The 12,511-nt window shown below is 49.8% G+C and overlaps 1 protein-coding gene across 1 annotated transcript; it reads left to right on the top strand.

The window, feature by feature from the left end:
- The first annotated feature begins 9,452 nt into the window (after positions 1 to 9,452).
- Positions 9,453 to 12,511, top strand: vma21 (vacuolar ATPase assembly factor VMA21). The gene is made up of 3 exons (XM_056438834.1): positions 9,453 to 9,625; positions 10,218 to 10,327; positions 11,788 to 12,511. The coding sequence occupies exons 1-3, from the start codon at positions 9,468 to 9,470 to the stop codon at positions 11,928 to 11,930; spliced, it is 411 nt and encodes a 136-aa protein (XP_056294809.1). The 5' UTR covers positions 9,453 to 9,467; the 3' UTR covers positions 11,931 to 12,511.

Raw genomic sequence — 12,511 nt, 5'->3', positions numbered from 1 at the left:
AGAAAACATGGAGTAAGATAAATAAGAGCTCATGAAGAGGAGGAGGGTGGTGCTTCATGGGGAACAGGAAGAAGGGCACAGATGGGCGGAAGCACTCAGCGGCGTGAAGCGCCGAAGGTGGAGCGAGAATCTGTGAAACTGACCTCGCTGCTCCCTCCAGATGAGAGGGTGAAGGTGGTGTTCAGGGCCTCGCTGCTCCCTCCAGATGAGAGGGTGAAGGTGGTGTTCAGGGCCTCGCTGCTCCCTCCAGATGAGAGGGTGAAGCCTCTCATGCATATGGAGTCCAGAGCTTTGGTCCTTACAGCTGTTTACCTGTTGTAGAGCTTCAGACTGTACATCGGATCCTCTGCCTGAGCTCCCATTGGCCCACGCGGTCCCTTTCCTCTTCCTGAGCTCCCATTGGCCCACGCGGTCCCTTTCCTCTGCCTGAGCTCCCATTGGCCCACGCGGTCCCTTTGAAGTCTGGTATGCTGCCTCTGAGGAGCCGCTGGAGGGTCAGCAGACTTTCAGTGATGTCACTGGCAGAGCGCTCCTCTGAGGCCGGAGATTAAAATGTCTTTTGATTGTCATGAGCTGGACAGTAAGTTCCTCATCTGAAGGGAAGTCTGGCACTAGTGTGTTAGCCAATGGGAGAAGAGCTTCTCCTCTCTCAGTGCCGGTGATCTGAAGATGAGACGGGAGCACAGTGACCATGATTCAATTCAATTCAATTCAGTTTATTTTTATAGCCCAATTTCACAAATTACAAATGTGTCTCAGAGTGCTTTACAATCTGAACACATAGACATCCCTGACCTTTGACCTTTGACTTCACATCGGATCAGGAACAACTCCCAAATAACCCTTCAGGGGGAAAAAGGTAAGAACCCTTGAGGAGAGAACAGAGGAGGATCCCTCTCCAGGATGGACAGAACAATAGATGTCATGACAGAGTGGATGAATAGTTCATAGTCGGCATATTCCACGATGGAGACCTCCACGATCCATCTGGCCGATGGAGGTAGAGAGGAGTGGGCGGAGTCTCAACAGTGGGCGGAGTCTCAACAGGATAGTGGCGTAGTCAGGAGCAGGAATTCCACGACCCAGACCTCGATGATCCATCAGGCAGATAGGATCTATGCCGTCTCATAGGGTCCGATGACCCCATGAGACGTGAAGTCACAAGGACTCCGGGGAGAAAATGATGCTGATGTCACCTCAGGGAGAGGAGAAGCCTTCAGGAGAGAGTAACGGCTCAGGGTAAAAATAGCAGAAGCATTTGGTGTTGTGGCCCCGGAGCCTTCGTGGTCAAGGTCTGCATGCCGGGGGGAGGGGGGGGGGCTGTGTGTCACCACTGTTACCCCGAGCAACATGGAAACGCTCAGATATTACATATTACAATAACCTGCTGCCTGCGAGATGATCCTCCATGAAAAGAGACTCATTCAAACGTGAGCTGCAGCTGAACACCAGTTCCCTTAAGCCCCGCCCCTTTCACTCCCCTTCCGTTAATGAGATTTTGGATTCTTGGATTTTGGAGTGAATTCATTTAGAGGTTAGAATCTGGGGCCCTGGAGGCAAATCCTGACGAGCCTTAAACTTCCTGTGAAGCCCCCCCTCCTGTGAAGCTGCGTCTGAAGCTGCGTCTGAAGCTGCGTCTGAAGCTTCGTCTGAAGCCGTGTCTGAAGCCGTGTGCACGAGGCCAGAGGAAGCGGCCAGCTGCTCTGGCCTCTTTCCTGCTCCTCCTTGGCGGAGCATCCGCTGCTCATCCAGAGCTGTCAGACAGCAGCTGGAGGAGGAGCTCTGTACCTGGTGGACTGAGAGGCCTGATCAACACGTCCTCTCTGAGCGAGCTGCTCAGCAAAGGGCCAACATCCATTCACTGTTGGCTCTAAACTCTGAGAAGCTCCGCTGACCTGCTGGAACCCGAGGGCTCTTCTCTGGGTGGGGTCACGTCTGAGGTCAACAGCACTGAGCGGAACGCTCACGCTTTACAGGAGACGATTCAGGAGGAAACGTTCATCTACGCTGTCCTCGACGTCTCTGACACCCGGAGTGCTCAGACACGCTGTCCCGGCTCTCAGCACCAGAACCCTGCAGAGAGAAGTCCAGAGGCAGGAAGAGAGGAGCAGCAGGGGGCCGGAAGAGGGGGTTCCCTCTCAGGGCGCTGGGACCTTATGAAAGTGTGACATCCATATCTGTGTCCACAAAGAGGCTGATAAGTAGAGTCGGGTAGAGTCTGGTAGAGTCTGATGGAGTCGGGTATAGTCTGGTAGAGTCTGATAGAGTCTGGTAGAGTCTGATGGAGTCGGGTATAGTCTGGTAGAGTCTGATAGAGTCTGGTAGAGTCTGGTAGAGTCTGGTAGAGTCTGGTAGAGTCTGATAGAGTCTGGTAGAGTCTGGTAGAGTCTGATAGAGTCGGGTAGAGTCTGATAGAGTCTGGTAGAGTCTGGTAGAGTCTGATAGAGTCTGGTAGAGTCTGGTAGAGTCTGGTAGAGTCTGGTAGAGTCTGATAGAGTCTGATGGAGTCTGATAGAGTCTGATAGAGTCCGGTATAGTCCGGTAGAGTCTGATAGTGTCTGGTAGAGTCGGGTAGAGTCTGGTAGAGTCTGATAGAGTCTGATAGTGTCTGATAGAGTCTGGTAGAGTCTGATAGAGTCTGATAGAGTCTGGTAGAGTCTGATAGAGTCTGATGGAGTCTGATAGAGTCTGATAGAGTCCGGTATAGTCTGGTAGAGTCTGATAGTGTCTGGTAGAGTCGGGTAGAGTCTGGTAGAGTCTGATAGAGTCTGATAGAGTCTGGTAGAGTCTGGTAGAGTCTGATAGAGTCTGATAGAGTCTGATAGAGTCTGGTAGAGTCTGGTAGAGTCTGGTAGAGTCGGGTAGAGTCTGATAGTCTGATAGAGTCTGATAGAGTCGGATAGAGTCTGATAGAGTCTGATAGAGTCTAATAGAGTCTGGTAGTGTCTGATAGAGTCTGATAGAGTCTGGTAGAGTCGGGTAGAGTCTGGTAGTGTCTGATAGAGTCTGATAGTGTCTGATAGAGTCGGGTAGAGTCGGGTAGAGTCTGGTAGTGTCTGATAGAGTCTAATAGTGTCTGATAGAGTCGGGCAGAGTCGGGTAGAGTCTGGTAGAGTCTGGTAGAGTCTGATAGTGTCTGATAGAGTCTGGTAGAGTCTGATAGTGTCTGATAGTGTCTGATAGAGTCTGATAGAGTCTGGTAGAGTCTGGTGGAGTCTGATGGAGTCTGATAGAGTCTGATAGAGTCGGGTATAGTCTGGTATAGTCTGGTAGAGTCTGATAGAGTCTGATAGAGTCTGATAGAGTCCGGTATAGTCTGGTAGAGTCGGATAGAGTCTGATAGTCTGATAGAGTCTGATAGAGTCGGATAGAGTCTGATAGAGTCGGGTAGAGTCTGATAGTCTGATAGAGTCTGATAGAGTCTGATAGAGTCTGGTAGAGTCTGGTAGAGTCTGATAGAGTCTGACAGTGTCTGGTAGAGTCTGATAGAGTCTGATAGAGTCGGGTAGAGTCTGGTAGAGTCTGGTAGAGTCTGATAGAGTCGGGTAGAGTCTGATAGTGTCTGATAGAGTCTGGTAGAGTCGGGTAGAGTCTGATAGAGTCGGGTAGAGTCTGATAGAGTCTGATAGTGTCTGATAGAGTCTGATAGTGTCTGATAGAGTCGGGTAGAGTCTGGTAGAGTCTGATAGAGTCTGGTAGAGTCTGGTAGAGTCGGGTAGAGTCGGGTAGAGTCTGATAGTGTCTGATAGTCTGGTAGAGTCTGGTAGAGTCTGATAGAGTCGGGTAGAGTCTGATAGTGTCTGATAGAGTCTGGTAGAGTCGGGTAGAGTCTGATAGAGTCGGGTAGAGTCTGGTAGAGTCTGGTTCCGGTTCAGGATGTTAAAACAACCGTTATCATGTAAATCATTGATCCTGAGTCTCTTTCTCAAACCACGTGATCAATGATCTCTGATCCATCAGTTTGCAGCCTGCTGGTCACATGACCCCATACCACACCTCTCTGTGTTTACACTCTGAATAATCACGTGATTATTCACAGCTTTGTGTCCGGAGGGTGCACCGAGAGGAGGAGGACGCACCGGGAGGAGGAGGACGCACCGGGAGGAGGAGGACGCACCGGGAGGAAGAGGACGCACCGGGAGGAGGAGGGGCTGCTGTGCTCCGGTTGGAGGTGCCCGCCTGTTGCAGCGACTTCACATTCAGAAGAGCGCGTCCACGTTCAGCGGGACGTCCGCGCGCTCTGAAGGCACCGAGCATCCGACTGGTCCGGTCCAGAGACCCGGGAGGACACATGGACGGAGGAACGGGGCAACCGGAACTGACCTGTCAGCCGGTGTGAGCAACCAGTAGAGGACCAGTGGAGGACCAGTGGAGGACCAGTAGAGGACCAGTGGAGGACCAGTGGAGGACCAGTGGAGGACCAGTGGAGGACCAGTAGAGGACCAGTGGAGGACCAGTGGAGGACCAGTAGAGGACCAGTGGAGGACCAGTAGAGGACCAGTGGAGGACCAGTGGAGGATCAGTAGAGGACCAGTGGAGGACCAGTAGAGGACCAGTGGAGGACCAGTGGAGGACCAGTAGAGGACCAGTAGAGGACCAGTAGAGGACCAGTGGAGGACCAGTAGAGGACCAGTAGAGGACCAGTAGAGGACCAGTAGAGGACCAGTAGAGGACCAGTAGAGGACCAGTAGAGGACCAGTAGAGGACCAGTAGAGGACCAGTAGAGGACCAGTAGAGGACCAGTAGAGGACCAGTAGAGGACCAGTGGAGGACCAGTGGAGGACCAGTGGAGGACAAGTAGAGGACCAGTAGAGGACCAGTGGAGGACCAGTACACTCCAAAAAACGATTCAAGCCCTTCTTCGAGGTGACACATTTAAATATTGTTTGATACATTTAAATAAATCAATTACAAAAATAGATATTTATATTTAATGGGTGTAACACAAAATGTATGAATACTTTCATTCATTAGATTTATTTAGGTTAGATGGTGTGCATATCAACTCAAAATAAATGTGTTTCATTGAGGACTACCCTTTGCGCATGCGCCAGCTGAAAATGAGTTGTTTACATGAGGTGAACACACATTCAGGGCTGTACGGTGGTGTAGTGGCTAGCACTGTCGCCTCACAGCCAGAGGGCCGTGGGTTCAATTCCCAGTCTGGGTGTTCCTTCTGTGTGGAGTTTGCATATTTTGTTCGTTAGTTTATATTTTGAGTTGGACAAACACAAATTAATTAAATTTAATGAATATAGTTATTTTATTTTAGTTGTATTTGATACAAATGAGTTGGACTAACTTAATTACATTTTATTGCACTGATGTGCTAAATTTGAGTTGGAGTTGCATATAATTATTGGATGGAAAACCTGCCAACAATTTAATTGAGTTCATCCAATGAGTCATTTCTTTGAGTAGAGGACCAGTGGAGGACCAGTAGAGGACCAGTGGAGGACCAGTAGAGGACCAATGGAGGACCAGTGGAGGACCAGTGGAGGACCAGTGGAGGACCAGTGGAGGACCAGTGGAGGACCAGTGGAGGACCAGTGGAGGACCAGTGGAGGACCAGTGGAGGACCAGTGGAGGACATGGGGAACACGACCCCCAAACCTGTACCAGGTGTTATTATTGTGTCATTCACGACACGAGGCGGCTCACGGGACCCTCACATCACATGGCGGGTCCGGGATCCAGACTCACATGGCGGGTCCGGGTCCGGACTCTCACATGGCGGGTCCGGGATCCAGACTCACATGGCGGGTCCGGGTCCGGACTCTCACATGGCGGGTCCAGGTCCGGACTCTCACATGGCGGGTCCGGGATCCAGACTCACATGGCGGGTCCGGGTCCGGACTCTCACATGGCGGGTCCAGGTCCGGACTCTCACATAGCGGGTCCAGGTCCGGACTCTCACATGGCGGGTCCGGGATCCAGACTCACATGGCGGGTCCGGGATCCAGACTCACATGGCGGGTCCGGGTCCGGACTCTCACATGGCGGGTCCAGGTCCGGACTCTCACATAGCGGGTCCAGGTCCGGACTCTCACATGGCGGGTCCGGGATCCAGACTCACATGGCGGGTCCGGGTCCGGACTCTCACATGGCGGGTCCAGGTCCGGACTCTCACATGGCGGGTCCGGGATCCAGACTCACATGGCGGGTCCGGGTCCGGACTCTCACATGGCGGGTCCAGGTCCAGACTCTCACATGGCGGGTCCGGGATCCAGACTCACATGGCGGGTCCGGGTCCGGACTCTCACATGGCGGGTCAGGATCCAGACTCACATGGCGGGTCGGTCCGGACTCTCACATGGCGGGTCTGGTCCGGACTCTCACATGGCGGGTCGGGATCCAGACTCACATGGCGGGTCGGGTCCGGACTCTCACATGGCGGGTCCGGTCCGGACTTACATGGCGGGTCGGGTCGGACTCTCACATGGCGGGTCCGGGATCCAGACTCATGGCGGGTCCGGGTCCGGACTCTCACATGGCGGGTCCGGGATCCAGACTCACATGGCGGGTCCGGGTCCGGACTCTCACATGGCGGGTCCGGGATCCAGACTCACATGGCGGGTCCGGGTCCGGACTCTCACATGGCGGGTCCGGGTCCGGACTCTCACATGGCGGGTCCGGGATCCAGACTCACATGGCGGGTCCGGGTCCGGACTCTCACATGGCGGGTCCGGGTCCGGACTCTCACATGGCGGGTCCGGGATCCAGACTCACATGGCGGGTCCGGGTCCGGACTCTCACATGGCGGGTCCGGGTCCGGACTCTCACATGGCGGGTCCGGGTCCGGACTCTCACATGGCGGGTCCGGGTCCGGACGCTCACGCCGTCACGGGTCCAAACAAAGCCTCTCTGAAAATGCACTTCTCACTCATTACGTGAAGCACTCTGAATATTCACGAAGATCAAGAAGGAGATGGTGATGAAGATGAAGATGATGAAGATGATGAATGTAGAAATGCGAAACATAAATCAATAAAATAAAAACATCATCACATTTATATTTAAGTTAAAGCTTCTTTGATGTCAGAGACCCGTCGTCATAAACACGGTGGGAGTTTGTGATATTATATTGATATTATATTATATTGATATTATATTGATATTATATTATATTGATATTATATTGATATTATATTGTTTTACTTTCTGGTCTTGACTGGTTTCATGGACAGAGTTCATTGATCAGTCAGACAGCAGCCGCCTTGTTCATGAGTCCCAAAAGAGACATAATAAATAACTTCAATAAGAAAAATGATCCTAAACACAGAGACATTTCATTTCTGAACACGTGGACCTCGTCTCTGACTTCTAGTGCCGTAGATCTGTCCGTGTCACAAAGTAATTATGCTCACAACCGTAGCCATATGATGTAAAGCGTGTGGTGGAGAAGACACACGGATACAGAAGTTATGCAATCAAAGGTGTGGTGGTGACTTCATGGTGAGTGTGTGCAGTGACTTTAAGCAGGGAGACACTGGACATGTCGAGGTGAATACACGTGGAGGAAGTATGATTACAATGTGTGGAGCTGCTTCCATAACATCTACGTGAGTAGTGAGGGACACCTAGTGGTGAGGCTGCAGATTGCACCCACCCCTCCTTGGTGAATGATGATGAAGAGGAGCAGATGTAGAGATGAAGCTCTCCTTCAAGGCAACACGTACTTCCTTTACACTGCTTTAAACATGTTCCTCCATCATAACCTTTTTGGTGTGAATGTTACAGCTCTGGGTTTTATTATCGATAGTTTTATTATTGATTACATCCAGTGTTGGGCAAGTTACTGAAAATTAGTTACTAGTTACTTCTTTTAAAAGTAATTTAATTACTTTACTAGTTACTGTCTATCAAAAGTAATTAGTTACTAGGGAAAGTAACTTTTAAGTTACTTTTATGTCTGCTTTGTTTATGTAATGAACAGTACTGAACAGTCAAACACAATAAACATATTTTGTAGACCTATTTATTGCAATCAACAGGGCAACAGGCCTTCAAATCAAGCAGGAGTACAAAAGTCCCTTTTAATACTTAACTTTATACAAAATAACTGTCTCTTAGATGTGGATAGGGTCTTTGCACCTGCACATAATTTACAACTCACCACTACATTTTTGTCTCTAATTTCGACGAGCGAAAAGTAATGTCCATACTTCCAGGAGAGAAAGCTCATTCTATCCGCGCTGTCGGCCATGATGTGGTTTCATGCTCATTGATTGATTCGATTGGTGTTTATTGTAGCGACCCTGTGAAGTGGCTGTCAATCAGTGTGGCACCGTGATGCTGGTCGAGGGGGCGGGCCTGTGATTGGCGGAGTAGAGGGGAGGCGGGGTTAACCTGCCGGAAAACGGGAGTTAAGGTTGGTTGACGGGAACCGCTGTTGTTGGAGCTGCTGAGAGGAGCAGCTGTCTGTAACATGTAAATCTGCATCATGTAAACACACTGTGTTGGTGGAGGCCCAATAAAGGAGGATTAATAACGTGGTCCCGTCTCCGTGTCATCAGTCCATAACGTCCGAGACGTTCCATCATTGCGCCACCAAGGTCCTGCTGTCGGATCAGAAGCAGCTAAAGTAGCCTAGCTTGTCTTCTTGTCTGCAAGTGTTCATTTTTCACAAAAGAGAGTCACGCGAGTAACGAACTCATTTACATTTCAGTAACTGTAACTGCGTTAGTTGGGTTAAAAAAATACTTCGTTACATGCTCGTTACCGCTAAAAGTAGTGGAATTACAGTAACGCGTTACAAAGTAGCGCGTTACTCCCAACACTGTTTACATCTAAATGTTTCTCTCCTCACATTCTTTGTTTTTTTAGCTCTACTTTACCAGGATGCCAGCGGTGGGATAATCACTCAGAGTTTACGAGGATAGGAACACATCAGAAGAGCTCTGCTGTCAGACAGACTCCTTCCTCCACACGGAGCCCCGGAATCAAAGATGTCAGACACTCGTTTCTCAAGCGCTTCCTTTGGCTTCGTCTTTTCTGAGCTCACATGATGTCTCTGGAAGGAGTAACTAACTATTACATACAATAGATAAATGGGTAACTTGTGGAATATTTGCCACTAAAATGTAGTTGAGTGGAAGTATAAAGTACAATAAGGTACAGTAGTGAATACCTGGTGACTGCTTACGCTATAGCACCTCTTCCCGCTAGCAGCAAATGACACAGCTCAGAATAGCATGGACTATTTTTAAAGTGTTTTTTGAAATGGAAACTTTATTTCCATGTTGGTTTCCACACGTGGAGGTCAGACAACAGGTGTGCTTGACAGGTGGGATGAAGAGGCATCGACAGAGAGAGCCATGGGACATATTTCTGGAAGGTCAGAGGTCAAACTCCTCCAGGAGCTCACTGTACTGAACACAACCCTTTGCACATATAAACTAGCCATGAGTCTAGCCAGTAAGTCTCGCGAGAAGTCAAACGTGGTCACGTGAAGACCCCGTGATCCAATGCGGAAGAAGGAGTTGATCTGCGGCGACAACACAACACAAACGGGGCTCACGCGAACACCAGCCGGTTATATTCCCGTGTTGAACTCTTCCTCTCCGGCGATGGACGGACCTGTCGGCGCGGCTCCGGACGCCGGACCGCCGGCTTACTGCAGAGGGTGAGAGCCCGACGGCTTTAACCAGCGGCTAGCCCACCTAGCTAGCTAGCATCGTAGCTTAGCCCCTCAGTGAGGTCTGTTTAAAAAGCTGCTGCTCGACGTGGAGCACGTGACCACGTGACCACGTGACTAGACTCAGGACGGGGTCCTCTAGTGACATGTAACGTAACGTAACGTAACGTGTGTCCTGTGCTGGCAGGGAGACATTCACATGTTTAGGTTCATCTTTTCTCCACTGACTGAAATACATTGACACAAATAAATTGCGTCACTTTTTGAAACGTGTGGAAAAACATTGAACCTTTGTTCAAAAATAATAAATATACTTATTTAGGCTGACAGTATATGAGCAAACAGAAAACATGAATCAGACAATCATATTCAATTGTATTGTTATTTATTTGGGGTTATTTATTGTTACATTTTTTTAAACGACCATTATCAATTATAACTTTTTATTTGATTTTTTATAATTCAAAGTTATATTTATTGAACAAAAGCATTTAAACTGTAGATGCTATTGGGCCGTTGTTTGCTCTCCTCGTGATATCAGTTCTCCCTCCTGTGTTCCTGACTGGGTTCTGCTCCTCAGGAACGAGAACTCGCTGGTCTCCGCCCTGAAGACTCTGCTGTTCTTCACCATCCTGATGGTGACGCTGCCCATCGGGCTCTACTTCGCCACCAAGGCCTACGTCTTTGAGGGTAAGGCTTACCTCCTTGAGGGTAAGGGTTACCTCCTTGAGGGTAAGGGTTACCCCCTTGAGGGTAAGGGTTACCTCCTTGAGGGTAAGGGTTACCCCCTTGAGGGTAAGGGTTACCCCCTTGAGGGTAAGGGTTACCCCCTTGAGGGTAAGGGTTACCTCCTTGAGGGTAAGGGTTACCTCCTTGAGGGTAAGGGTTACCCCCTTGAGGGTAAGGGTTACCTCCTTGAGGGTAAGGGTTACCCCCTTGAGGGTAAGGGTTACCCCCTTGAGGGTAAGGGTTACCTCCTTGATGGTAAGGCTTACCCCCTTGAGGGTAAGGGTTACCTCCTTGATGGTAAGGCTTACCCCCTTGAGGGTAAGGGTTACCTCCTTGATGGTAAGGGTTACCTCCTTGATGGTAAGGGTTACCTCCTTGAGGGTAAGGGTTACCTCCTTGAGGGTAAGGGTTACCTCCTTGAGGGTAAGAGTTACCTCCTTGAGGGTAAGAGTTACCTCCTTGAGGGTAAGGGTTACCTCCTTGATGGTAAGGGTTACCTCCTTCAGGGTAAGGGTTACCTCCTTGAGGGTAAGGGTTACCTCCTTGATGGTAAGGGTTACCTCCTTGATGGTAAGGGTTACCTCCTTGATGGTAAGGGTTACCTCCTTGAGGGTAAGGGTTACCTCCTTGAGGGTAAGGGTTACTTCCTTCATGGTAAGAGTTACCTCCTTGATGGTAAGGGTTACCCCCTTGAGGGTAAGGGTTACCCCCTTGAGGGTAAGAGTTACCTCCTTCAGGGTAAGGGTTACCTCCTTCAGGGTAAGGGTTACCTCCTTCAAGGTAAGGGTTACCTCCTTGAGGGTAAGGGTTGCCTCCTTGAGGGTAAGGGTTACCTCCTTCAGGGTAAGAGTTACCTCCTTGAGGGTAAGAGTTACCTCCTTCAGGGTAAGGGTTACCTCCTTGAGGGTAAGAGTTACCTCCTTCAGGGTAAGAGTTACCTCCTTCAGGGTAAGAGTTACCTCCTTGAGGGTAAGAGTTACCTCCTTGAGGGTAAGAGTTACCTCCTTGAGGGTAAGAGTTACCTCCTCCAGGGTAAGAGTTACCTCCTTCAGGGTAAGGGTTACCTCCTTGAGGGTAAGGGCTACCTCCTTGAGGGTAAGGGTTACCTCCTTCAGGGTAAGGGTTACCTCCTTGAGGGTAAGGGTTACCTCCTTCAGGGTAAGGGTTACCCCCTTGAGGGTAAGGGTTAGTTTTAGATGGGTAGGCATCCTATCTGCTGACATGCCACAGCGTTCCTATTCATTGGTTTATTATCTCTCCCACAATGTTTCGTACATCTGTAGATATTAAAGTGTGAGGGAACAGCTGGCTTCATCTCAAGAGAATCACTCCACTTATTGTTCTTATGGCCGTTCACTCAAGTTTTTAAGCTGAAGTCCATTTTGACATGACAGATGATGTAATGTTTCCTCCTCCTCCAGGGTCCATGAAGATGTCGAGCTCCGACAGCTACTTCTATGCCGCCATCGTGGCCGTGCTCGCGGTGCACGTGGTTCTGGCTCTGTTTGTTTATGTGGCCTGGAACGAAGGCACCACCCCCCAAGGGAAGGGCAAGGACGACTGAGGCGGGTCCTCATCAGCTCAGAAGACCCCCCACACCCCCCCAGACCCCATGGGCTTCCATCTTTACCCAGCAGCCACTTGGGCATCTGGTTGTTGGTGCGTGAGCAGCAAGGTTAAAGCATGATCACTGGTGGAGGGCTGTGAGCGTCTCTGAGTCCCTCAGGAACCTCTGGCTGTGAGCGTGTTTACTGGACGGTCCCAGTGCTCCACTTAAAGATGACTTCAATGTGAACTCATGCTGTTAACCTTCTGCTGCGGAGCCAAACTCGTCGTATTCCTGTGTGTGACGTAGTGATCCGTGTGAGGTTGTGCATATTCATGTTAAACGTTTTCCAATTTATGAATCCTTTACTTTATGAGGCGAGCCCGTTGGGATGTTCAGCTTGTTATGAATTCTAAGTTCATAAAACCAACGGGACACGAGGGGCTTGAAGCCCTCGACAGGTTAGTTATATACATGTGTATGTATAGAAATATATATACGTGTATGTATATATACATATGTATATACATATGTGTGTGTTAATCTGTTGAAGACGACCTGTACGACCTCCCTGTGTATAAAACTTGTCAAAGTCTTGA

The sequence above is a fragment of the Pseudoliparis swirei genome, chromosome 19, assembly GCF_029220125.1.
Source record: "Pseudoliparis swirei isolate HS2019 ecotype Mariana Trench chromosome 19, NWPU_hadal_v1, whole genome shotgun sequence".
Taxonomy (NCBI): domain Eukaryota; kingdom Metazoa; phylum Chordata; class Actinopteri; order Perciformes; family Liparidae; genus Pseudoliparis; species Pseudoliparis swirei.
The sequence above is the reverse complement of the archived record's forward strand: the minus strand, read 5'-3'. Positions and strand labels throughout refer to the sequence as shown.

Excerpts from the sequence above, each read along its gene's own strand:
- vma21 (XM_056438834.1), top strand. The coding sequence starts at position 9,468 with ATGCGGAAGAAGGAGTTGATCTGCGGCGACAACACAACACAAACGGGG. Across the intron at positions 9,626-10,217 it reads CCGCCGGCTTACTGCAGAGG|GAACGAGAACTCGCTGGTCT; the intron begins GTGAGAGCCCGA and ends TCTGCTCCTCAG. Across the intron at positions 10,328-11,787 it reads CAAGGCCTACGTCTTTGAGG|GGTCCATGAAGATGTCGAGC; the intron begins GTAAGGCTTACC and ends CTCCTCCTCCAG.